Source organism: Silurus aristotelis (genome assembly GCF_946808225.1).
Source record: "Silurus aristotelis genome assembly, chromosome: 18".
NCBI classification, from domain to species: Eukaryota; Metazoa; Chordata; class Actinopteri; order Siluriformes; family Siluridae; genus Silurus; species Silurus aristotelis.
The window spans coordinates 13,291,931-13,317,800 of NC_139591.1; the positions used below are offsets into that span (position 1 = coordinate 13,291,931).

Sequence of the window (25,870 nt, forward strand, 5' to 3'; positions counted from 1 at the left end):
GGGTCCATTCTCTGTCACTAAACACTTTTCCATGTAGTGTGTTGAGTTCTCAAGAAATCAGTACAAGATTAACATGACAATGATGAGATCAAAAGATGAGATGATATAGCAGTCATCTCTGAGCACATCTGTAATTAGTCCTAACTTCAGAAGGTTACAGGAAATGAGCTTCCATGCTGAATGGTCTTAGTTCCAGAATCATCATTTTAGCAGCTGAGACATGTCTGTTACTTCCTGCCTAACTTTCAGAACAACTTTCAATTTGCCACAGCAATGACTGGACAATGGTGTGGTGCAGTGGTACGGATGGCAGTGTTGGCCTAATACTGTTCCAGCGTCATTGATTAGATCTTGAAAAAAAATCTTTACGCTACTTGAAAATGATGGCACATAACGCAAAACCTTTGTTTAACGTATTTGTTAATATCTACATGCCTCAAATGTGCTAATTTCTGAAAGTTTAAGGAATTGGTACGGTGGCTGAGAAGTGCAAAACACATTAACAAATCAGAAAACAAATTAACAAATTAGAAAACATTAACAATAAAAAAAAAATAACAAATGCAAAAACAAAATAACAAATCCGAGAGCAAAATACCAAATGCAAAACCAAATTAACAAATCGAAAAACAAAATAACAAATCCGGAAAAGGTAGGTATAGTTTGTGAATGGAACACTTACCGATCATTGGACGAGACACCTGTCATTCAAGATATACAGGAAGTATGAAATCTTGGGTTGGGAAATCTTAATTAATACATTGATATAAGGTGAGGTTCAGTTACCAGCGTGACACTAAAACAGGTAGTAGTAACGGCTACTTTTTTACTTAAGCACATGTCAGAGCCCAAACCTCTTTACTTTAACTTGAGTAAAAAAGTGTAGTCAGTACTTTAACTTTTACTGGAGTCTTTTAAAACATGAGTATCTGTATTTCTACTTAAGTAAACGATGTGTATACACCTCTGGTTAAATGTAAATAAAAAACAGAATGCAATTATTAGCAAATTTCATGAACCCATATTTTATTCACAATGGAACACAAAAACATATCAAAAGTATAATTTTAATGGAAAAAAAAACGTTTAAAATTTGATGCCTGCAACACATCTCAAAAACTGTTGGCACAGGGCCATATTTACCACTGTGAATCCCTTCTTCTTTCAACAACAGCCTGTATATGTCTGGGAACTGAGGAGACCAGCAGCTGGACTTTTGGGAAATAACTGTTGTCCTGTTCATGTCTGATACGAGATTCTACCTGCTCAAAAACCCTTTTATTATTGCCTAATTCATGGCTTTTATTTGTTTATTTCATGATGCACCAAATGTTTTTGAATAGTAAAAGCTCTGGAGTGCAGGCAGGTAAGTTCAGCCCCCCCGACTTTTCCACTATGAAGCAATGCTGTTTAATAGATGCCGTGAAAAATGCAAGGCCTTTTCTGAAAATAACGTTGTCTGGATTGGAGCATATGTTGCTCCAAAACCTGTATATATACATATCAGCATTGATGTAGCATTTCTAAGTGTAAGCTGCCCATACCATAGGTCCTAAAGCATGGCCATACTATTAAAGAGCCAGGCTTTTGAACTTAGTGCTGATAACAAGTCAGTTGATTCTGCTTCTCTTCAGTCCGGAGAATGCAGCGTCTATGGTTGCCAAAAGGAATTAAAAATTTTGATCTGTTTGACCGTCATCTTTTTTAGAATGAGGGTCGTAAAATTCCATGCAGTATTGTGATCTTACTCGGGTCAGCCCGCAGTTTTAAAATGACTTGGAAGAAATGTCATGGTCAAAACTGGAGAGAAGCCAGCTAGGTTCATGATGATTTTTTTGTACTTTATATCAGAGACCTGATCCCATAAACATACAGTAAATGTTTTATTAAGCTCATTTATTTAGACAAAAAGTACTGAAATGTACTCACACTCTGTCTGTCCTCCATACCACAATCATTTCTTTTCATCATGAGGACACGTCCAATTTGTACTGTCTAAAAAGTTAAAAGCACTGAAAAAAAGAAAGAAAAAAAAAGAAAAACAGTGAATAATCAAGGAAAAATCATAAGCAGCCCTTGTCTGAGTGCACTGTAAAAGCTACAGTATATAGTGCAGTGAAAAGTATTTGCCCCTCCTATAATTTCTTTTGCATTTTTGTCCTATTAAATGATTCAGATAATCAAGCACATTTTCATATTATTTAAAGATAACCCGAGTTAATATAAAATGCAGTTTTTAAATGATTATTCCATTAATTAGGGGAAAAAGCTGCCCAAACCTGCCTGGCCAATGTGAAAAAGTAAATGTCCCCTAAACCCTGGTTGTGCCACCCCTGGTGGCAACAACGGCATCAGGCAGTTGCGATAACTACCTATAAGTCTTTTACATTACTGTGGAGGAATTTTGTCCCACTCTTTTTTGCAGATTTGTTTTAATTCAGCCACTTTCAAGGAAAGAAAGAAATTAATTTAGTTTTTTTGAGCCATTTAGTGGTGGACTTGCTGGTGTGTTTCAGATCATTGTTCTGCTGACCCAAATGCTCTTGAGCTCGATATCATGAACTAATTGCCGGACATTCTCCTGCAGGTTTTGATGTTAGCGTGCAGAATTTGTATTTCCATCAGTTATGGCAAGTTGTCTAGGTATGAAATGCTGTTAGTTTCATGCCAAATGCAACAAGACACACACCTTCCAAAAAGTTAAACTTTTGTCTCATCAGACAACATATTTGCCCAAAAATCTTGGGCATGATCAAGATGTTTTTTTTTGGCAAATGTGAGATGAGCCTTGTTTTCTTTTTGGTAAGCAGTGGCTTTTACCTTAGAGTTCTCCTATGGATGCCATTTTTGCCCAGTCTCTTTCATATTATTAAATCATGAACATGTAACTGAGCAAACTGAGCCCTGCAGTTCTTTAGATGCTGTTTTGGATTCTTTTATGAGCTCATGGATGAGTCTTTGTTGCACTCTTGGAGTAGTTTTGGTAGATCAACCACTCATGGGAAAGGTCACCACTGTTCCAAGTTTTCTCCATTTGTGGATAATGGCTCTCACCATGGTTTGCTGGACTCCAAAAGCCTTAGAAATTTTATTGCAACCCTTTCCATCTGTTTTTAAATTTCTTTAGATCATGGCATTATGTATTGCTTTTTGAGATATTTTAGTGTGCTTCATTTTGTCATTTATTTACATAATAATTTATTTACATTTATCTCTATAGCACAGATGCCCAAACATGCAAATTATGCTACACAACAAGAGGTGAGAATCTCATAAAATTTCATTCATCAGCAAGCAATTCACAAGCAGATTCATAGACTTTATGATTGCAATATATTGCTGTAAAGGTGCTGTGTAGCCTTAATTTCAATTGACCAAATTGTCAATACAGTATTTTGTATGATAAAAACCTAACGATACAAAAATAATATTAAAAATGAGAATCTTGAATTTATTATTCAAGTCTAGAATATTTCTTCAGACTGGTTTACAAAGATTAATAAAAAAATTGGGCAGAAATCTAAGGAGGCACGCAGCTGCATGTCATTCCATGACACAATGTCAAAATAAAACATCAGATAGCTCCCTGACATCATAGTTTATCACTCAGTCTCATGACCCTGTCCTTGTAAAATCTGTAATAAATGTTTAATGCTAAAGAAACCAGTTTATGAGTCAGACATAATACAACAATATTTTAGTTATCCAAAATGGCCCAATTAACAGCAGTTGAAAAATATTACTAATGACTGGCTTTGACATTTCTATGTTCAACTTTGATGGCACCACAATCAGTTACATTGTTTACTGTTTCTTTGTATTATATTGTCCTTTTTTTGCACTAAGTGTTGCACATGTGCACTTCATATAGTGTCCTAAAATTAGTTGATGTTGATCAGCTTGACATGAAGAATTATCTCTTAGAATGTATTATTTTGTGAAGCTGTTTTTATAAAGAATGTAAAAAAGGTTACAATAATTTAATAAATGACTGAATTGATGTTGTTCTGTCCAGTCGAATGATCATCAGCACATCTACCTTAAAGCACATTATATTGTAAATTCAAATAGACTTTTATTACTTTTCTGCTTAAAACACAACAACCAAGACAACCCTTGTTCAAAATCTCAAAAATGTTGATGATTGTTGTTTAGTTAATTGCTTATCGTTTGCAATATAATTGTTGTTCCTGCTGCTTTCAGTTTGTCCTGCAACTCTTTTCAGTTGATTGTGGCCTTTGTTTTTACATTCTTTATCATTATCTTGAAAGTACAATGTGATATCTGCACAATCTGTACCATTATCTTTCAATTTACATGTAGTCAAACCAAGGATGTTTAAGGTCATTGATGTGGTTTTGTAGTTTTTTCCCATTTAAGTATTTTGTAATAATGTTGTCTTTAAAAATGATAGAAAACTCATTCACCTTCAAAATGACAGCTACTTGTTGCATGAAATCTGTTTAGGAATTACATATTTCTATTAATAAACAGCAATATAAAAAAAATCAAGTATTATTTGCACTATAGTGGCTTGTTGTAATTAATGCCCAGAATTAATCTCAGTTTTTGTATCCTTGGCGTGAAGTGCACTTTTAATTATCACAAATGCTATCAACCTTTAAATGGATTGTGTGTGCTCTTAAGACTAAAGCCAAAGCTTTCAGCTGATCAGGCCCATTTAAAGATAAAACTCTGGATCTGGCCAATGGATGCAGATGTCCGCAACGTTCTAAAGCGATTTGGAGAACGGCTGATCTCAAGAGTAATTATGTTATGCATTTGATCCCAGAGCTTTTGCTTTAACAGTGGCATAGAACAAGTAAAACATAGAACAAACAAAAGGTGGCTAAAAGTGATTTATTGTAGCACTGCATACTGTATTTTTGTAGAGCAAGAGGTTTCCTTTTATAAAATGCATTCATTTAGATTAAACAAACATGAAATTCTCGATATAAAAGTGCAAACCCGTTTGCTTTTATTGAACAAGTTAATATTCTGGTTTACTTATTAAGGTGAAAGACCTTATCAGACCTAGACAAAGTTCAAGCTGTGCTACAGTGTACAATTCTATTTGGTCAAGAAAGCAGTTTTATTCTAGTTAATCATTTTATGTAAACAGAAAATTATCCATTATATTGTAAGTCTGTAAGCCAAATTAGACATGCACAAATAATAAAATTCATTTAATACATTCATTTAGATCTTTTTTTTTTTTTTTTTAAACAGAAATCCTATTACACTGAAAAATAATCAAACAAGCAAAGAAATCAAGCAACAATCAAGGACAGTTGAGGTCAAGAGTTTATATTCACAAAGGAAACATTCAAAGGTGTTTTTTCACAACTCCACATATTATGTGTTCTCAAACGTATCCTGTGTTAAGTCAATTAAGGCATCTACTTTATTTAAGAGTTAAAAATGATAGCAAAATGACAGATTTGCTTCAGATACACTTAAAATCCACTTAAAATTCTTGTGGTAGACTTACACAAGTTCCTCACAATACTTTGCCAGAATGTGGGCTTATGTCTCTTGACAGAATTGGTCAGGATTTAGACCCTCCTTGCACATACATTTTCATACAGTTTAGCCCACAATTTGTCTATGAAGTCCTATGTATGCAGAGGTAAGGCTCTAACTTTCTGGCTAATGGTCTGTGATGTTACTTCAGTATTTTGAGATAATCCTCCTTTTTAATGACGCCATCGATTATCTAAAGTGCACCATGTCTCTGTACAACCTCATACTGCCACCTCTATGCTTCACAGTGTGGATGGTGTTCTTCAAATTAAAAGCTTCTCCCTTTTTTCATTATAAATAGCCCTGATTATCATAGTCAAATGTTTAAATTATTTCATCTGACCTGAGCACACTGTTTCAAAAGAGAAGGTCTATGTTCTGCTGATCAGATTCCAATTCAATTCAATTCAATTAATTTTTATTTGTATAGCGCTTTTAACAATGAACATTGTTTTAAAGCAGCTTTACAAAGATAATGTGGTGATTAAAAGTAAATATGTTCTTTGTAAATTAGTTTGTCCCTGATGAGCAACTGTGGCAAGGAAACACCCGAGATGGCATAAGAAAGAAACCTTGAGAGAAACCAAACTCAAGAGGGAACCCATCCTCATCTGGGTTGCACCGAATGTCCATCATACATCATCCAGATGTATGGTAGTGTTCAGTGATTTTTTTTTTTTTGTACCTTTGTATCTTCAACTATTTAAATATTTCCATTGTTATTGTCTTTGTGTTCAGTTGAACCTTTTGAACCAAAGTATGTTCATCCCTGGGATTCAATATTTGTCTCGATCAGGAAGCTACAAAATGCACATGCAGTGGAGCCGACGCTAGCAGGGAGTGTGGCTTGGAGACACAGCGTCTCATTCCCTCAGGATACTAAGGTTACATACGTAACCTAGAGACGGTCCCTTTCGGGAACTCGAGCTTCGTCACAGCACTTTGGGAACAAGTGTTCAATCATGCCAAACTGACCAGTCCTTGCCTAGTGTGTGTAAGCACAACCAGAACGCAGGGCAGAGAAGCCGGGAGTGGCTCTAAGGTCGAGGTCATTAAATCTGATGAAGGTCAGCGGGGTGGACCAGCCCACAATGTTGCAAATGTCCTGGAGTGGGACTCCAGTGGACCAGGCCTGTAGTGGCCGCTACACTCTGAGGAGTGTGATGAGGAGATGAGGACGAGATGGTATCCACAATTCACCTACTGCGAGTCTGTTTATTGGCAGGAAAAACTTTCCTTTAGGGGTCATAGCAGACAAACAGCTATTCCGACTTCCTCCACAGACTGTGGACGTACGTGTCCTGTGCTTGCACTGGACACAGTCAGTTTTGCTTTTCCTGGTCACGGGCTTAGAAGGGAGGAGGGTAGAATGACTGCAGCACGACTGGTCGTGGGGGAACCGCAGGCACCTTAGGTACGTACCCAGGTTTAGGGTAAACAAAGGCACTGGCCATGCCAGGGGTAGCTCCAGGGGAGACGGGGCATGGAAAGAGCCTGTAGGTCCCTGACCCTCTTCAGAGTATATAACCAGACGGAAAGCAGTCTTAATAGACAGGTACCTAAGGGCCACCTCGGCCAAGGGCTCGAAGGGGGCTCAGACAGATCCACCAGCACAACTGCCAAGTGCCACCCGGGCACTCTGGGTCGCGTCCTGGGCCTCAGCCTCCAGGTGCCGTGCAGGAAACGTGTCACCAAGGGGTGTTTACCCAGCGACTGCCCCACAGGCGTGGTACAATAAGCCATGATAGCGGACACGTAACACTTTAGTGTCCGCTAACACTTCAGTGTTCACTTTAAGAAGCCAAAGCTGTGGCAAACTGTTCCTGCAGGAACTCTAGCACTAAACCAACTGGGCAGTTAACTGGGTCTAATAAGTGATGCTCACACCACACAGCGAACAGGTGCTATTTAGCAGCATACGACCTCCTCGTAGAGAGAGCTCTGGAATGGAGGATGGTCTTTACTACCTCAGTAGAGAGACCAGCTGCTAGAAACTGTGCCCCCTCAGGGGCCACAGCCATAGCCTCCATAACTCTGGGCAGGGGTGATTGGTTCCCCCTGCCTAGAAGAAGAGATCCCTCCCAGGAGGAATTTCCCAAGGAGGTCTCTCGAGGAGGGACACAAGGTCCGTGAACCATGGTTTGCCCTTCCATCAAGGTGCCACCAGGATAATACGGGCTCCTTCCCGGCGAACTCTCTTCAGCCATCTCCACCATATCTGCTTTACCGTCCCCGGGCCTTGGCCCTTGCCTTGAAAGGTGTCTGCTCTCTGATTCAGGTGACCCGGGATATAGACAGCCCACAGTGAGAGCAGCTTTCCCTGGGACCACAGGAGGATCTGCCATGCCAGCCTGTACAGGGGGCGAGGTTGATGTATGAGACCACCGATGTGTTGTCCGTACAGACCAGGACATGGTGGCCCCTCAGGTCTGGAAGAAGGTGTTTCAATGCTAGAAACACAGCCAGCATCTCCAGGCAGTTTATGTGCCATGTGAGGTATAGCTCGTTCCACCAGAGGGGCTACTAAGGACCGCTCCCCACCTAAATTAATCGTAGATATAGTTCAGAATGAGGATGCCCTGAAGCCTTAGCGGAGCCAAAGCCGCATTCATGCACTTTGTGAAGGTGCAGGAGGACCTGATATTGGTAAGCTTCTCCCCCGAAAGCAAATCTCAGGAACCTCCTGTGAGCGGGAAGGATGGCTATGTAGAAGTATGCGTCGACAAACCAGTCCTCAGACTTTATCTGATACACGACCTGCCTGAGAGTGAGCATCCTGAACCTGAGCCTCACGAGTGAGCAGTTCAAGCAGCGCACATCTAGAATCGGACAAAACCCCCATCCTTCTTCGAAACCATGAAGTACTAACTGTAAAAGCTGGACTCTCTGACTAAGGGAGGAACCACCTCCCTTAGGAAAGTGTGCACTTCCTGTTCCAGGACCAGAGCCTGCTTGGGACACACCCCTTTGAAATGGGGAGGAGATGAGCTGAATTAAATCGAGTAGCCCTTCTTTATTGTGCGCAGGACCCACTGAGACACATCTGGCAGGCCTTTCCAGGCTGCCAGGAAGTCTCTCGAGGCTGGTCTCTGGCCCATACAAAGCGGCTGAAGCAATGCCCTGCAGCCATTGAGGCCTCCTGGGAGGCAGCAGGTCTCCTCCATCCACTATGAGGCCGGGTGGAGATGGAGGGAGACACCCACTGGAAGTGGCTGTGCCCTGAAGCACTTGCTTTGACAGGTTTAGCAGCCTGACCGCCTGGTGGTGCTGAGAAGGGGAGGAACCCTGTGCAATGAGGTGTACACCGCCCTCCTAAGTTTAGGCCAGCATGCCACCGCCCGCTTGTTGGAGAGGACGACCCTCAGGTCAGCCGGCTCCTTGGGCTTGGGCCTAGAGCTTGGGCCCTTCTGCAGGGGTCCAGGTGGCAACGCTCTGTTTTTGGGCTTCGCGGTGCTGCCGAGCGCCCTCATGGGAGCGACGGAGAAGGTACCGCTGAAACGCTGCTGATTGCTTTTTAGCCTCCCGAAACTTGTCAATGACCGCCCCTATGGCATCGCCGAAAAAGCAGGAAAGTACTGTCCATTTTAAGAATATCCGACAGGGTGAACCACAGATGCCTTACTGTAGCTATAAAGGCTGACATGGAACGACCTACGGCCTTAGCTGTTTCCTTGATGGCCCTAATGGCTAGGTCGGCAGCGCGATGTCGCTTAACATCGTCAGCCCCAGAGCTGAATCCCTCAACCATCTCCCACAGCAGGTCAGCCTGGTATGCCTGCAAAACATTCAAGGTGTGGAGGCAACCTACAGCATGACCCGCTGCCGCATAAGCCTTGCCTACTAGAACCAAAGTGGCTCGCAATATTGGGTCCTTAAGGGATGAAGCTACACCCGGGGAGAGATAGCTAGCTAGCTAGCAGTGCTGCTAGCACCAGTGGAAGAAGCTGCCGAAGGACATGCTTCCCTCAGGGAACAAGCTTTCGACCCGGCAGGTGAGGCCGGAGAAAGGGACGCACCCGTCTCCATGCCTTCCGCTAGATTCACCTGCAAGCCCCACGACATCCGGCGCTGCTTTACCTCATCAAGAGAATCGCCCGTGCCATGAGGGAGCGTGCACATAGCCATGCGGATACAAGGTGAGCAATCGAGAGCCAAATGAGCATGCTCCACTCCCAGGCAAACAACGCATCGGAATTCCCAAAGCATTGTGACGCAGCTTGAGTTCCCGAGAGGGAACAGAATTTGTGGCATATTTCCACCATTTGTTTGTCCTGAGGCTTAATTACTCAGATTTTTCCCATGATATCAGACAAAAACTTCACTGGCACTTAAAAGCTGCCACTTTTATAGCCACAGATGCACACTTATTAACTCCTAATTTTGGCAATTTACCATCATTTTTTAGTATCTATCAGAGTGTTTACAGAGACCTATGATCCACTGCAATTCTGACGGTGAATTAAAGATAAAGAAAATCTGTGATGATTTTTTTTTTTTATATCTGAATTGAACAAAGTATGTCCCTGAACTGACATGTAGAAATGTGTGGTAACAACTCTGATGTGAGATTAATGTGAGATCTTTAGCCTAGGTGTATAACCCCAACTGCACTCAAGCAAACCAAGTATGTAAGTAATCAAGTAATTAAGCAATCAAGTAAGTGTGTAATTAAACAAATAATCATGGGAGTAATTAAGTAAGAAAGTAAGCAGGCAAGCATGGAATTAAACAAATAATCATGCAAGTAAGCATGATAGTAAACAAGTAAAAAAAAATTATAAAGCAATTTAAAAAACAAGCAAATGAGCAAGCAATAATGGAAGTAAGCAATCAAATATGCACACAAATGAATAAATGAATGAATGAATAAATGAATGAATGAATGAATGAATGAATGAATGAATGAATGAATTAACTTATTAGTAGGCATGTGAATAAGTAAGTAAGTAATCAAACCATCACAGTAGGCTCTTATTGTTCTCATACGCCTGGTATATCTTGTTCAGTGTTCTGATCTTGTGCCTGTAGAGCCTAATAAAATTACGTTTGCAGTTTTAATGTGTTTGGTGGAAAGCAGAGAGGGAATTTTAGCCAGAACATATTGTAACAGGTCAAACAATAAATAAATGATAGGAGCGTGTGCTCCAGGGGAGACGGGGCATGGAAAGAGCCTGTGGGTCCCTGACCCTCTTCAGAGTATATAACCAGACGGAAAGCAGTCTTAATAGACAGGTACCTAAGGGCCACCTCGGCCAAGGGCTCGAAGGGGGCTCAGACAGATCCACCAGCACAACTGCCAAGTGCCACCCAGGCACTTTGGGTCGCATCCTGGGCCTCAGCCTCCAGGTGCCGTGCAGGAAACGTGTCACCAAGGGGTGTTTACCCAGCGACTGCCCCACAGGCATGGTACAATAAGCCATGATAGCGGACACGTAACACTTTAGTGTCCGCTAACACTTCAGTGTTCACTTTAAGAAGCCAAAGCTGTGGCAAACTGTTCCTGCAGGAACTCTAGCACTAAACCAACTGGGCAGTTAACTGGGTCTAATTAGTGATGCTCACACCACACAGCGAACAGGTGCTATTTAGCAGCATATGACCTCCTCGTAGAGAGAGCTCTGGAATGGAGGATGGTCTTTACTACCTCAGTAGAGAGACCAGCTGCTAGAAACTGTGCCCCCTCAGGGGCCACAGCCATAGCCTCCATAACTCTGGGCAGGGGTGATTGGTTCCCCCTGCCTAGAAGAAGAGATCCCTCCCAGGAGGAATTTCCCAAGGAGGTCTCTCGAGGAGGGACACAAGGTCCGTGAACCATGGTTTGCCCTTCCATCAAGGTGCCACCAGGATAATACGGGCTCCTTCCCGGCGAACTCTCTTCAGCCATCTCCACCATATCTGCTTTACCGTCCCCGGGCCTTGGCCCTTGCCTTGAAAGGTGTCTGCTCTCTGATTCAGGTGACCCGGGATATAGACAGCCCGCAGTGAGAGCAGCTTTCCCTGGGACCACAGGAGGATCTGCCATGCCAGCCTGTACAGGGGGCGAGGTTGATGTATGAGACCACCGATGTGTTGTCCGTACAGACCAGGACATGGTGGCCCCTCAGGTCTAGAAGAAGGTGTTTCAATGCTAGAAACACAGCCAGCATCTCCAGGCAGTTTATGTGCCATGTGAGGTATAGCTCGTTCCACCAGAGGGGCTACTAAGGACCGCTCCCCACCTAAATTAATCGTAGATATAGTTCAGAATGAGGATGCCCTGAAGCCTTAGCGGAGCCAAAGCCGCATTCATGCACTTTGTGAAGGTGCAGGAGGACCTGATATTGGTAAGCTTCTCCCCCGAAAGCAAATCTCAGGAACCTCCTGTGAGCGGGAAGGATGGCTATGTAGAAGTATGCGTCGACAAACCAGTCCTCAGACTTTATCTGATACACGACCTGCCTGAGAGTGAGCATCCTGAACCTGAGCCTCACGAGTGAGCAGTTCAAGCAGCGCACATCTAGAATCGGACAAAACCCCCATCCTTCTTCGAAACCATGAAGTACTAACTGTAAAAGCTGGACTCTCTGACTAAGGGAGGAACCACCTCCCTTAGGAAAGTGTGCACTTCCTGTTCCAGGACCAGAGCCTGCTTGGGACACACCCCTTTGAAATGGGGAGGAGATGAGCTGAATTAAATCGAGTAGCCCTTCTTTATTGTGCGCAGGACCCACTGAGACACATCTGGCAGGCCTTTCCAGGCTGCCAGGAAGTCTCTCGAGGCTGGTCTCTGGCCCATACAAAGCGGCTGAAGCAATGCCCTGCAGCCATTGAGGCCTCCTGGGAGGCAGCAGGTCTCCTCCATCCACTATGAGGCCGGGTGGAGATGGAGGGAGACACCCACTGGAAGTGGCTGTGCCCTGAAGCACTTGCTTTGACAGGTTTAGCAGCCTGACCGCCTGGTGGTGCTGAGAAGGGGAGGAACCCTGTGCAATGAGGTGTACACCGCCCTCCTAAGTTTAGGCCAGCATGCCACCGCCCGCTTGTTGGAGAGGACGACCCTCAGGTCAGCCGGCTCCTTGGGCTTGGGCCTAGAGCTTGGGCCCTTCTGCAGGGGTCCAGGTGGCAACGCTCTGTTTTTGGGCTTCGCGGTGCTGCCGAGCGCCCTCATGGGAGCGACGGAGAAGGTACCGCTGAAACGCTGCTGATTGCTTTTTAGCCTCCCGAAACTTGTCAATGACCGCCCCTATGGCATCGCCGAAAAAGCAGGAAAGTACTGTCCATTTTAAGAATATCCGACAGGGTGAACCACAGATGCCTTACTGTAGCTATAAAGGCTGACATGGAACGACCTACGGCCTTAGCTGTTTCCTTGATGGCCCTAATGGCTAGGTCGGCAGCGCGATGTTGCTTAACATCGTCAGCCCCAGAGCTGAATCCCTCAACCATCTCCCACAGCAGGTCAGCCTGGTATGCCTGCAAAACATTCAAGGTGTGGAGGCAACCTACAGCATGACCCGCTGCCGCATAAGCCTTGCCTACTAGAACCAAAGTGGCTCGCAATATTGGGTCCTTAAGGGATGAAGCTACACCCGGGGAGAGATAGCTAGCTAGCTAGCAGTGCTGCTAGCACCAGTGGAAGAAGCTGCCGAAGGACATGCTTCCCTCAGGGAACAAGCTTTCGACCCGGCAGGTGAGGCCGGAGAAAGGGACGCACCCGTCTCCATGCCTTCCGCTAGATTCACCTGCAAGCCCCACGACATCCGGCGCTGCTTTACCTCATCAAGAGAATCGCCCGTGCCATGAGGGAGCGTGCACATAGCCATGCGGATACAAGGTGAGCAATCGAGAGCCAAATGAGCATGCTCCACTCCCAGGCAAACAACGCATCGGAATTCCCAAAGCATTGTGACGCAGCTTGAGTTCCCGAGAGGGAACAGAATTTGTGGCATATTTCCACCATTTGTTTGTCCTGAGGCTTAATTACTCAGATTTTTCCCATGATATCAGACAAAAACTTCACTGGCACTTAAAAGCTGCCACTTTTATAGCCACAGATGCACACTTATTAACTCCTAATTTTGGCAATTTACCATCATTTTTTAGTATCTATCAGAGTGTTTACAGAGACCTATGATCCACTGCAATTCTGACGGTGAATTAAAGATAAAGAAAATCTGTGATGATTTTTTTTTTTTATATCTGAATTGAACAAAGTATGTCCCTGAACTGACATGTAGAAATGTGTGGTAACAACTCTGATGTGAGATTAATGTGAGATCTTTAGCCTAGGTGTATAACCCCAACTGCACTCAAGCAAACCAAGTATGTAAGTAATCAAGTAATTAAGCAATCAAGTAAGTGTGTAATTAAACAAATAATCATGGGAGTAATTAAGTAAGAAAGTAAGCAGGCAAGCATGGAATTAAACAAATAATCATGCAAGTAAGCATGATAGTAAACAAGTAAAAAAAATTTATAAAGCAATTTAAAAAACAAGCAAATGAGCAAGCAATAATGGAAGTAAGCAATCAAATATGCACACAAATGAATAAATGAATGAATGAATAAATGAATGAATGAATGAATGAATGAATGAATGAATGAATGAATGAATTAACTTATTAGTAGGCATGTGAATAAGTAAGTAAGTAATCAAACCATCACAGTAGGCTCTTATTGTTCTCATACGCCTGGTATATCTTGTTCAGTGTTCTGATCTTGTGCCTGTAGAGCCTAATAAAATTACGTTTGCAGTTTTAATGTGTTTGGTGGAAAGCAGAGAGGGAATTTTAGCCAGAACATATTGTAACAGGTCAAACAATAAATAAATGATAGGAGCGTGTGCTCCAGGGGAGACGGGGCATGGAAAGAGCCTGTGGGTCCCTGACCCTCTTCAGAGTATATAACCAGACGGAAAGCAGTCTTAATAGACAGGTACCTAAGGGCCACCTCGGCCAAGGGCTCGAAGGGGGCTCAGACAGATCCACCAGCACAACTGCCAAGTGCCACCCAGGCACTTTGGGTCGCATCCTGGGCCTCAGCCTCCAGGTGCCGTGCAGGAAACGTGTCACCAAGGGGTGTTTACCCAGCGACTGCCCCACAGGCGTGGTACAATAAGCCATGATAGCGGACACGTAACACTTTAGTGTCCGCTAACACTTCAGTGTTCACTTTAAGAAGCCAAAGCTGTGGCAAACTGTTCCTGCAGGAACTCTAGCACTAAACCAACTGGGCAGTTAACTGGGTCTAATTAGTGATGCTCACACCACACAGCGAACAGGTGCTATTTAGCAGCATATGACCTCCTCGTAGAGAGAGCTCTGGAATGGAGGATGGTCTTTACTACCTCAGTAGAGAGACCAGCTGCTAGAAACTGTGCCCCCTCAGGGGCCACAGCCATAGCCTCCATAACTCTGGGCAGGGGTGATTGGTTCCCCCTGCCTAGAAGAAGAGATCCCTCCCAGGAGGAATTTCCCAAGGAGGTCTCTCGAGGAGGGACACAAGGTCCGTGAACCATGGTTTGCCCTTCCATCAAGGTGCCACCAGGATAATACGGGCTCCTTCCCGGCGAACTCTCTTCAGCCATCTCCACCATATCTGCTTTACCGTCCCCGGGCCTTGGCCCTTGCCTTGAAAGGTGTCTGCTCTCTGATTCAGGTGACCCGGGATATAGACAGCCCGCAGTGAGAGCAGCTTTCCCTGGGACCACAGGAGGATCTGCCATGCCAGCCTGTACAGGGGGCGAGGTTGATGTATGAGACCACCGATGTGTTGTCCGTACAGACCAGGACATGGTGGCCCCTCAGGTCTAGAAGAAGGTGTTTCAATGCTAGAAACACAGCCAGCATCTCCAGGCAGTTTATGTGCCATGTGAGGTATAGCTCGTTCCACCAGAGGGGCTACTAAGGACCGCTCCCCACCTAAATTAATCGTAGATATAGTTCAGAATGAGGATGCCCTGAAGCCTTAGCGGAGCCAAAGCCGCATTCATGCACTTTGTGAAGGTGCAGGAGGACCTGATATTGGTAAGCTTCTCCCCCGAAAGCAAATCTCAGGAACCTCCTGTGAGCGGGAAGGATGGCTATGTAGAAGTATGCGTCGACAAACCAGTCCTCAGACTTTATCTGATACACGACCTGCCTGAGAGTGAGCATCCTGAACCTGAGCCTCACGAGTGAGCAGTTCAAGCAGCGCACATCTAGAATCGGACAAAACCCCCATCCTTCTTCGAAACCATGAAGTACTAACTGTAAAAGCTGGACTCTCTGACTAAGGGAGGAACCACCTCCCTTAGGAAAGTGTGCACTTCCTGTTCCAGGACCAGAGCCTGCTTGGGACACACCCCTTTGAAATGGGGAGGAGATGAGCTGAATTAAATCGAGTAGCCCTTCTTTATTGTGCGCAGGACCCACTGAGACACGTCTGGCAGGCCTTTCCAGGCTGCCAGGAAGTCTCTCGAGGCTGGTCTCTGGCCCATACAAAGCGGCTGAAGCAATGCCCTGCAGCCATTGAGGCCTCCTGGGAGGCAGCAGGTCTCCTCCATCCACTATGAGGCCGGGTGGAGATGGAGGGAGACACCCACTGGAAGTGGCTGTGCCCTGAAGCACTTGCTTTGACAGGTTTAGCAGCCTGACCGCCTGGTGGTGCTGAGAAGGGGAGGAACCCTGTGCAATGAGGTGTACACCGCCCTCCTAAGTTTAGGCCAGCATGCCACCGCCCGCTTGTTGGAGAAGACGACCCTCAGGTCAGCCGGCTCCTTGGGCTTGGGCCTAGAGCTTGGGCTCTTCTGCAGGGGTCCAGGTGGCAACGCTCTGTTTTTGGGCTTTGCGGTGCTGCCGAGCGCCCTCATGGGAGCGACGGAGAAGGTACCGCTGAAACGCTGCTGATTGCTTTTTAGCCTCCCGAAACTTGTCAATGACCGCCCCTATGGCATCGCCGAAAAAGCAGGAAAGTACTGTCCATTTTAAGAATATCCGACAGGGTGAACCACAGATGCCTTACTGTAGCTATAAAGGCTGACATGGAACGACCTACGGCCTTAGCTGTTTCCTTGATGGCCCTAATGGCTAGGTCGGCAGCGCGATGTCGCTTAACATCGTCAGCCCCAGAGCTGAATCCCTCAACCATCTCCCACAGCAGGTCAGCCTGGTATGCCTGCAAAACATTCAAGGTGTGGAGGCAACCTACAGCATGACCCGCTGCCGCATAAGCCTTGCCTACTAGAACCAAAGTGGCTCGCAATATTGGGTCCTTAAGGGATGAAGCTACACCCGGGGAGAGATAGCTAGCTAGCTAGCAGTGCTGCTAGCACCAGTGGAAGAAGCTGCCGAAGGACATGCTTCCCTCAGGGAACAAGCTTTCGACCCGGCAGGTGAGGCCGGAGAAAGGGACGCACCCGTCTCCATGCCTTCCGCTAGATTCACCTGCAAGCCCCACGACATCCGGCGCTGCTTTACCTCATCAAGAGAATCGCCCGTGCCATGAGGGAGCGTGCACATAGCCATGCGGATACAAGGTGAGCAATCGAGAGCCGAATGACCATGCTCCACTCCCAGGCAAACAACGCATCGGAATTCCCAAAGCATTGTGACGCAGCTTGAGTTCCCGAGAGGGAACAGAATTTGTGGCATATTTCCACCATTTGTTTGTCCTGAGGCTTAATTACTCAGATTTTTCCCATGATATCAGACAAAAACTTCACTGGCACTTAAAAGCTGCCACTTTTATAGCCACAGATGCACACTTATTAACTCCTAATTTTGGCAATTTACCATCATTTTTTAGTATCTATCAGAGTGTTTACAGAGACCTATGATCCACTGCAATTCTGACGGTGAATTAAAGATAAAGAAAATCTGTGATGATTTTTTTTTTTTTTATATCTGAATTGAACAAAGTATGTCCCTGAACTGACATGTAGAAATGTGTGGTAACAACTCTGATGTGAGATTAATGTGAGATCTTTAGCCTAGGTGTATAACCCCAACTGCACTCAAGCAAACCAAGTATGTAAGTAATCAAGTAATTAAGCAATCAAGTAAGTGTGTAATTAAACAAATAATCATGGGAGTAATTAAGTAAGAAAGTAAGCAGGCAAGCATGGAATTAAACAAATAATCATGCAAGTAAGCATGATAGTAAACAAGTAAAAAAAATTTATAAAGCAATTTAAAAAACAAGCAAATGAGCAAGCAATAATGGAAGTAAGCAATCAAATATGCACACAAATGAATAAATGAATGAATGAATAAATGAATGAATGAATGAATGAATGAATGAATGAATGAATGAATGAATTAACTTATTAGTAGGCATGTGAATAAGTAAGTAAGTAATCAAACCATCACAGTAGGCTCTTATTGTTCTCATACGCCTGGTATATCTTGTTCAGTGTTCTGATCTTGTGCCTGTAGAGCCTAATAAAATTACGTTTGCAGTTTTAATGTGTTTGGTGGAAAGCAGAGAGGGAATTTTAGCCAGAACATATTGTAACAGGTCAAACAATAAATAAATGATAGGAGCGTGTGCTCCAGGGGAGACGGGGCATGGAAAGAGCCTGTGGGTCCCTGACCCTCTTCAGAGTATATAACCAGACGGAAAGCAGTCTTAATAGACAGGTACCTAAGGGCCACCTCGGCCAAGGGCTCGAAGGGGGCTCAGACAGATCCACCAGCACAACTGCCAAGTGCCACCCAGGCACTTTGGGTCGCATCCTGGGCCTCAGCCTCCAGGTGCCGTGCAGGAAACGTGTCACCAAGGGGTGTTTACCCAGCGACTGCCCCACAGGCGTGGTACAATAAGCCATGATAGCGGACACGTAACACTTTAGTGTCCGCTAACACTTCAGTGTTCACTTTAAGAAGCCAAAGCTGTGGCAAACTGTTCCTGCAGGAACTCTAGCACTAAACCAACTGGGCAGTTAACTGGGTCTAATTAGTGATGCTCACACCACACAGCGAACAGGTGCTATTTAGCAGCATATGACCTCCTCGTAGAGAGAGCTCTGGAATGGAGGATGGTCTTTACTACCTCAGTAGAGAGACCAGCTGCTAGAAACTGTGCCCCCTCAGGGGCCACAGCCATAGCCTCCATAACTCTGGGCAGGGGTGATTGGTTCCCCCTGCCTAGAAGAAGAGATCCCTCCCAGGAGGAATTTCCCAAGGAGGTCTCTCGAGGAGGGACACAAGGTCCGTGAACCATGGTTTGCCCTTCCATCAAGGTGCCACCAGGATAATACGGGCTCCTTCCCGGCGAACTCTCTTCAGCCATCTCCACCATATCTGCTTTACCGTCCCCGGGCCTTGGCCCTTGCCTTGAAAGGTGTCTGCTCTCTGATTCAGGTGACCCGGGATATAGACAGCCCGCAGTGAGAGCAGCTTTCCCTGGGACCACAGGAGGATCTGCCATGCCAGCCTGTACAGGGGGCGAGGTTGATGTATGAGACCACCGATGTGTTGTCCGTACAGACCAGGACATGGTGGCCCCTCAGGTCTAGAAGAAGGTGTTTCAATGCTAGAAACACAGCCAGCATCTCCAGGCAGTTTATGTGCCATGTGAGGTATAGCTCGTTCCACCAGAGGGGCTACTAAGGACCGCTCCCCACCTAAATTAATCGTAGATATAGTTCAGAATGAGGATGCCCTGAAGCCTTAGCGGAGCCAAAGCCGCATTCATGCACTTTGTGAAGGTGCAGGAGGACCTGATATTGGTAAGCTTCTCCCCCGAAAGCAAATCTCAGGAACCTCCTGTGAGCGGGAAGGATGGCTATGTAGAAGTATGCGTCGACAAACCAGTCCTCAGACTTTATCTGATACACGACCTGCCTGAGAGTGAGCATCCTGAACCTGAGCCTCACGAGTGAGCAGTTCAAGCAGCGCACATCTAGAATCGGACAAAACCCCCATCCTTCTTCGAAACCATGAAGTACTAACTGTAAAAGCTGGACTCTCTGACTAAGGGAGGAACCACCTCCCTTAGGAAAGTGTGCACTTCCTGTTCCAGGACCAGAGCCTGCTTGGGACACACCCCTTTGAAATGGGGAGGAGATGAGCTGAATTAAATCGAGTAGCCCTTCTTTATTGTGCGCAGGACCCACTGAGACACGTCTGGCAGGCCTTTCCAGGCTGCCAGGAAGTCTCTCGAGGCTGGTCTCTGGCCCATACAAAGCGGCTGAAGCAATGCCCTGCAGCCATTGAGGCCTCCTGGGAGGCAGCAGGTCTCCTCCATCCACTATGAGGCCGGGTGGAGATGGAGGGAGACACCCACTGGAAGTGGCTGTGCCCTGAAGCACTTGCTTTGACAGGTTTAGCAGCCTGACCGCCTGGTGGTGCTGAGAAGGGGAGGAACCCTGTGCAATGAGGTGTACACCGCCCTCCTAAGTTTAGGCCAGCATGCCACCGCCCGCTTGTTGGAGAAGACGACCCTCAGGTCAGCCGGCTCCTTGGGCTTGGGCCTAGAGCTTGGGCTCTTCTGCAGGGGTCCAGGTGGCAACGCTCTGTTTTTGGGCTTTGCGGTGCTGCCGAGCGCCCTCATGGGAGCGACGGAGAAGGTACCGCTGAAACGCTGCTGATTGCTTTTTAGCCTCCCGAAACTTGTCAATGACCGCCCCTATGGCATCGCCGAAAAAGCAGGAAAGTACTGTCCATTTTAAGAATATCCGACAGGGTGAACCACAGATGCCTTACTGTAGCTATAAAGGCTGACATGGAACGACCTACGGCCTTAGCTGTTTCCTTGATGGCCCTAATGGCTAGGTCGGCAGCGCGATGTCGCTTAACATCGTCAGCCCCAGAGCTGAATCCCTCAACCATCTCCCACAGCAGATCAGCCTGGTATGCCTGCAAAACATTCAAGGTGTGGAGGCAACCTACAGCATGACCCGCTGCCGCATAAGCCTTGCCTACTAGAACCAAAGTGGCTCGCAATATTGGGTCCTTAAGGGATGAAGCTACACCCGGGGAGAGATAGCTAGCTAGCTAGCAGTGCTGCTAGCACCAGTGGAAGAAGCTGCCGAAGGACATGCTTCCCTCAGGGAACAAGCTTTCGACCCGGCAGGTGAGGCCGGAGAAAGGGACGCACCCGTCTCCATGCCTTCCGCTAGATTCACCTGCAAGCCCCACGACATCCGCCGCTGCTTTACCTCATCAAGAGAATCGCCCGTGCCATGAGGGAGCGTGCACATAGCCATGCGGATACAAGGTGAGCAATCGAGAGCCGAATGAGCATGCTCCACTCCCAGGCAAACAACGCATCGGAATTCCCAAAGCATTGTGACGCAGCTTGAGTTCCCGAGAGGGAACAGAATTTGTGGCATATTTCCACCATTTGTTTGTCCTGAGGCTTAATTACTCAGATTTTTCCCATGATATCAGACAAAAACTTCACTGGCACTTAAAAGCTGCCACTTTTATAGCCACAGATGCACACTTATTAACTCCTAATTTTGGCAATTTACCATCATTTTTTAGTATCTATCAGAGTGTTTACAGAGACCTATGATCCACTGCAATTCTGACGGTGAATTAAAGATAAAGAAAATCTGTGATGATTTTTTTTTTTTTATATCTGAATTGAACAAAGTATGTCCCTGAACTGACATGTAGAAATGTGTGGTAACAACTCTGATGTGAGATTAATGTGAGATCTTTAGCCTAGGTGTATAACCCCAACTGCACTCAAGCAAACCAAGTATGTAAGTAATCAAGTAATTAAGCAATCAAGTAAGTGTGTAATTAAACAAATAATCATGGGAGTAATTAAGTAAGAAAGTAAGCAGGCAAGCATGGAATTAAACAAATAATCATGCAAGTAAGCATGATAGTAAACAAGTAAAAAAAATTTATAAAGCAATTTAAAAAACAAGCAAATGAGCAAGCAATAATGGAAGTAAGCAATCAAATATGCACACAAATGAATAAATGAATGAATGAATGAATGAATTAACTTATTAGTAGGCATGTGAATAAGTAAGTAAGTAATCAAACCATCACAGTAGGCTCTTATTGTTCTCATACGCCTGGTATATCTTGTTCAGTGTTCTGATCTTGTGCCTGTAGAGCCTAATAAAATTACGTTTGCAGTTTTAATGTGTTTGGTGGAAAGCAGAGAGGGAATTTTAGCCAGAACATATTGTAACAGGTCAAACAATAAATAAATGATAGGAGCGTGTGCTCCAGGGGAGACGGGGCATGGAAAGAGCCTGTGGGTCCCTGACCCTCTTCAGAGTATATAACCAGACGGAAAGCAGTCTTAATAGACAGGTACCTAAGGGCCACCTCGGCCAAGGGCTCGAAGGGGGCTCAGACAGATCCACCAGCACAACTGCCAAGTGCCACCCAGGCACTTTGGGTCGCATCCTGGGCCTCAGCCTCCAGGTGCCGTGCAGGAAACGTGTCACCAAGGGGTGTTTACCCAGCGACTGCCCCACAGGCGTGGTACAATAAGCCATGATAGCGGACACGTAACACTTTAGTGTCCGCTAACACTTCAGTGTTCACTTTAAGAAGCCAAAGCTGTGGCAAACTGTTCCTGCAGGAACTCTAGCACTAAACCAACTGGGCAGTTAACTGGGTCTAATTAGTGATGCTCACACCACACAGCGAACAGGTGCTATTTAGCAGCATATGACCTCCTCGTAGAGAGAGCTCTGGAATGGAGGATGGTCTTTACTACCTCAGTAGAGAGACCAGCTGCTAGAAACTGTGCCCCCTCAGGGGCCACAGCCATAGCCTCCATAACTCTGGGCAGGGGTGATTGGTTCCCCCTCCCTAGAAGAAGAGATCCCTCCCAGGAGGAATTTCCCAAGGAGGTCTCTCGAGGAGGGACACAAGGTCCGTGAACCATGGTTTGCCCTTCCATCAAGGTGCCACCAGGATAATACGGGCTCCTTCCCGGCGAACTCTCTTCAGCCATCTCCACCATATCTGCTTTACCGTCCCCGGGCCTTGGCCCTTGCCTTGAAAGGTGTCTGCTCTCTGATTCAGGTGACCCGGGATATAGACAGCCCGCAGTGAGAGCAGCTTTCCCTGGGACCACAGGAGGATCTGCCATGCCAGCCTGTACAGGGGGCGAGGTTGATGTATGAGACCACCGATGTGTTGTCCGTACAGACCAGGACATGGTGGCCCCTCAGGTCTAGAAGAAGGTGTTAATAATCATGGGAGTAATTAAGTAAGAAAGTAAGCAGGCAAGCATGGAATTAAACAAATAATCATGCAAGTAAGCATGATAGTAAACAAGTAAAAAAAATTTATAAAGCAATTTAAAAAACAAGCAAATGAGCAAGCAATAATGGAAGTAAGCAATCAAATATGCACACAAATGAATAAATGAATGAATGAATGAATGAATTAACTTATTAGTAGGCATGTGAATAAGTAAGTAAGTAATCAAACCATCACAGTAGGCTCTTATTGTTCTCATACGCCTGGTATATCTTGTTCAGTGTTCTGATCTTGTGCCTGTAGAGCCTAATAAAATTACGTTTGCAGTTTTAATGTGTTTGGTGGAAAGCAGAGAGGGGATTTTAGCCAGAACATATTGTAACAGGTCAAACAATAAATAAATGATAGGAGCGTGTGCTTCTGTGCATTAAACTAAATAAAATGCAATAATTAACATTAAAAACAATAAACATTAAAGCAATCAGCAAATGAACCAGCTCCAGCTAGGCACCATGACACTTCTATTCAAAACACAGAAACAGTTCAACCAGCTTAAACTGTTTATTTGTTGGGATTTGACATGTAACCTGCACTGACAATCTTACTTTATTTATGTGAAAATAAATACCGAAATTTCCAGACATATATAAGCCGCACCCACTGAATTTTACAAATATTTTTATTTTGAACATAAATAAGCCGTTCCTGTCTATAAGCCGTCTACACTGAAACTACTGAACTTTACACAGGCTTTAATGAAAGACAGTGTCTGTTACACGGTGTAACTAGTGAAATATTTTGCGCTTCCTTTAGGAGCATAGCCGTATTTTGGGAATAGCATGCCACTGCATTTTTCCGATATTACTGCATGTGTGCAAGACCGAGGATTATGTCCTTATTATTTTCTGATGCTCATTTCTAAGTTTTTTTGACAAACCCATAACGCTGTTGCCAAGAAAAATAAAAAAGCACGAGTTTTGGAAACCTGTCTATGCTTATATGATTTCTGTTGCAACTAGAGTTAGCAAGCTCTCCCTTAACCCAGACTCAACACGTTACAACGGCTTGTATCTAAACAGTAGCCTACCAAGAAAGTCATTGTTCACTGTCTTCCTCCTTCCTTTCACAACTATTTCTCTCAGGAGTTTTTCTTTTGGCATCGTTGTGCGTTTAAAAAAAACGTTTTTTCTCCCAATGCCGTGCAGCTCAGAACACAGGTGAGGTGCGTTTTTTCGTGTAGTTCAGAAATTTTATTGGTCTAATGTTCTGGGGCTCAGTTTTTTGGCTTGAAGTTTGTGAAACCGGTTAAAACCCAGGAAAAATTCATAAACAGGCTGCTTCGTTGTTTAAGCTGCGGGGTTCAAAACGTGGGAAAAAAGTAGCGGCTTATAGTCCGAAAAATACAGTAATGTATATTAATATACATTAATATACAATAATGAATATTAATATACATTAATGTATATTAATATGCTACTACAATATACTGCATATACAATATACAATATACTGATATTTCATGTCTTAAACCATGTATACAAAGAATAAAAGTTATCATGTTTGACCAACCACCTACATCTAATTGGTTAAATTCGAACATTAAACCTAAAACAAATTGGCCTAATGGTCTAAACAATATCAACTTAGCCTTTGTGTGTTTGACCAGTAATTGGGTAATTCAAGGAATAAAAACTTTGAATCGGCAGAAATTATAATACAATATATAATTATATAATATATAATATAATTACTTCTTAAATGTCCAATTCCACATTTGCTGTTATGCTAACCTCCACTCTTTTACTCTTACACCTCCACTCTTCAGGGAAGATGTTTTACTAGTTTTTGTAGTGTGCTTGTGGAGATTTTGTGCACATTCAGCCACAATTCAGTGCACATTCAGCCACAGGCGTTAGTAAAGTAATTTATTGATGAGCAACCAATGCAACATCACCAATTCTATAGAACTTCTGAAGCTTATTCATTACTGTCACACAGTTATTAGTAGACTTCCTACTAATAAAATTCAATGCTACAGTATTTGGAATGCTATTTAGATTTCAAACCGCACAATCCAAAATATAGTGGAACATTTTCCCAAAAGAGTAGAGGATATCATAACAGCAAGTGGGGAATAAATGTGGAATAAAATATAAAAGAAAACACGAATCTTTAGGTCAGTTTTCCACGAATATTTGTACATTGTATAGTATATGAGTACTAGTTATGCATCTGCAAAAACATTTCTTTAGACCACAAAATTACAAAAAAACAAAAACCCTTCACTGTAATAAGTAAACCACACAATTCTGGATTGCAAAACATATTCATATACCTTTTCTTTTTTATTATTCTACCTGTTACAAGAACTGCAATGCAACATTAAATGCAGATTATTTATATTATTTTTAATCTCATACATCCTTTTTGACCTCTTAAACTCTCAAAACAATTCAAATTACAATCTGTAGGCGGCGCTGTCATGTAACTTAATTCTGCATGTCGCACAACTGACTCGTTCTCCACCTTAATAATATCTACTAATAAAGTTTCTACTGCATCAGTATCAGGCTGTATCTAACATGTCAGATTTATTCCTGAGGCATAATAAATACCAATAAAGGCCTAAAAAAGCTGTAACATCTTTGAACTTGCTATAATGACATTTTAAAGAAAACATTATACCAAAATCAAAATTACAATAGAATGCATTTCACATCAGTGAGGAAATAACACAATATACTACACACTTGAAATCACAAATAAAAAAAATATTTTTTTACTCCTGCTTCAGAGCAACAATGTGTTTCTTAAAAACATAACATCAACTTACCAGTATTACTTAACCCTGTAAAACTCTGACAACCTTAAAAAAACAAAACGCTTCGCTCTGTTACTCCAACACTGGGGAGATGCCTACAGAAATCCTGGCCTTTACATGTATAGCTCAAAGCTGTGTGCTCTTACGCACAGACATGATATGATGATAGTGTGTAACCGCCCACTCCAAACCAGCTCAGCTGGCTTTGAGTTATAGAGCCTGGGCAATGCAACACAAACACTGTATATCGAACAGCTCATTCAGGCTCTAATCGGCTGTAATCCCACACACTCCTTGCTCATGCTACTGTTTGCGTAATTATATCAGTGCCACGCCTTACTCTGCTTGGATGGAAACACTTGCCTCGCTTTTACTCTTGGACTTG

The 25,870-nt window shown here is 44.2% G+C and overlaps 1 protein-coding gene across 2 annotated transcripts in view; it reads right to left on the bottom strand.

Moving 5' to 3' along the window:
- The window catches only part of LOC310741456 (3',5'-cyclic-AMP phosphodiesterase 4D-like), a 200,805-nt gene extending 175,161 nt beyond the window's left edge, over positions 1-25,644 (bottom strand). For both annotated transcript variants that reach the window (XM_083569316.1, XM_083569314.1), the window contains exons 1-2: positions 25,498-25,644; positions 1,930-2,012 (exon numbers count right to left, since the gene is read on the bottom strand). In XM_083569316.1, coding sequence (XP_083425442.1) covers positions 1,930-1,971 — 42 coding nt within the window. In that variant the 5' untranslated portion in view covers positions 1,972-2,012; positions 25,498-25,644. The remainder of the gene's footprint in view (positions 1-1,929; positions 2,013-25,497) is intronic.
- Positions 25,645-25,870: the final 226 nt, after the last annotated feature.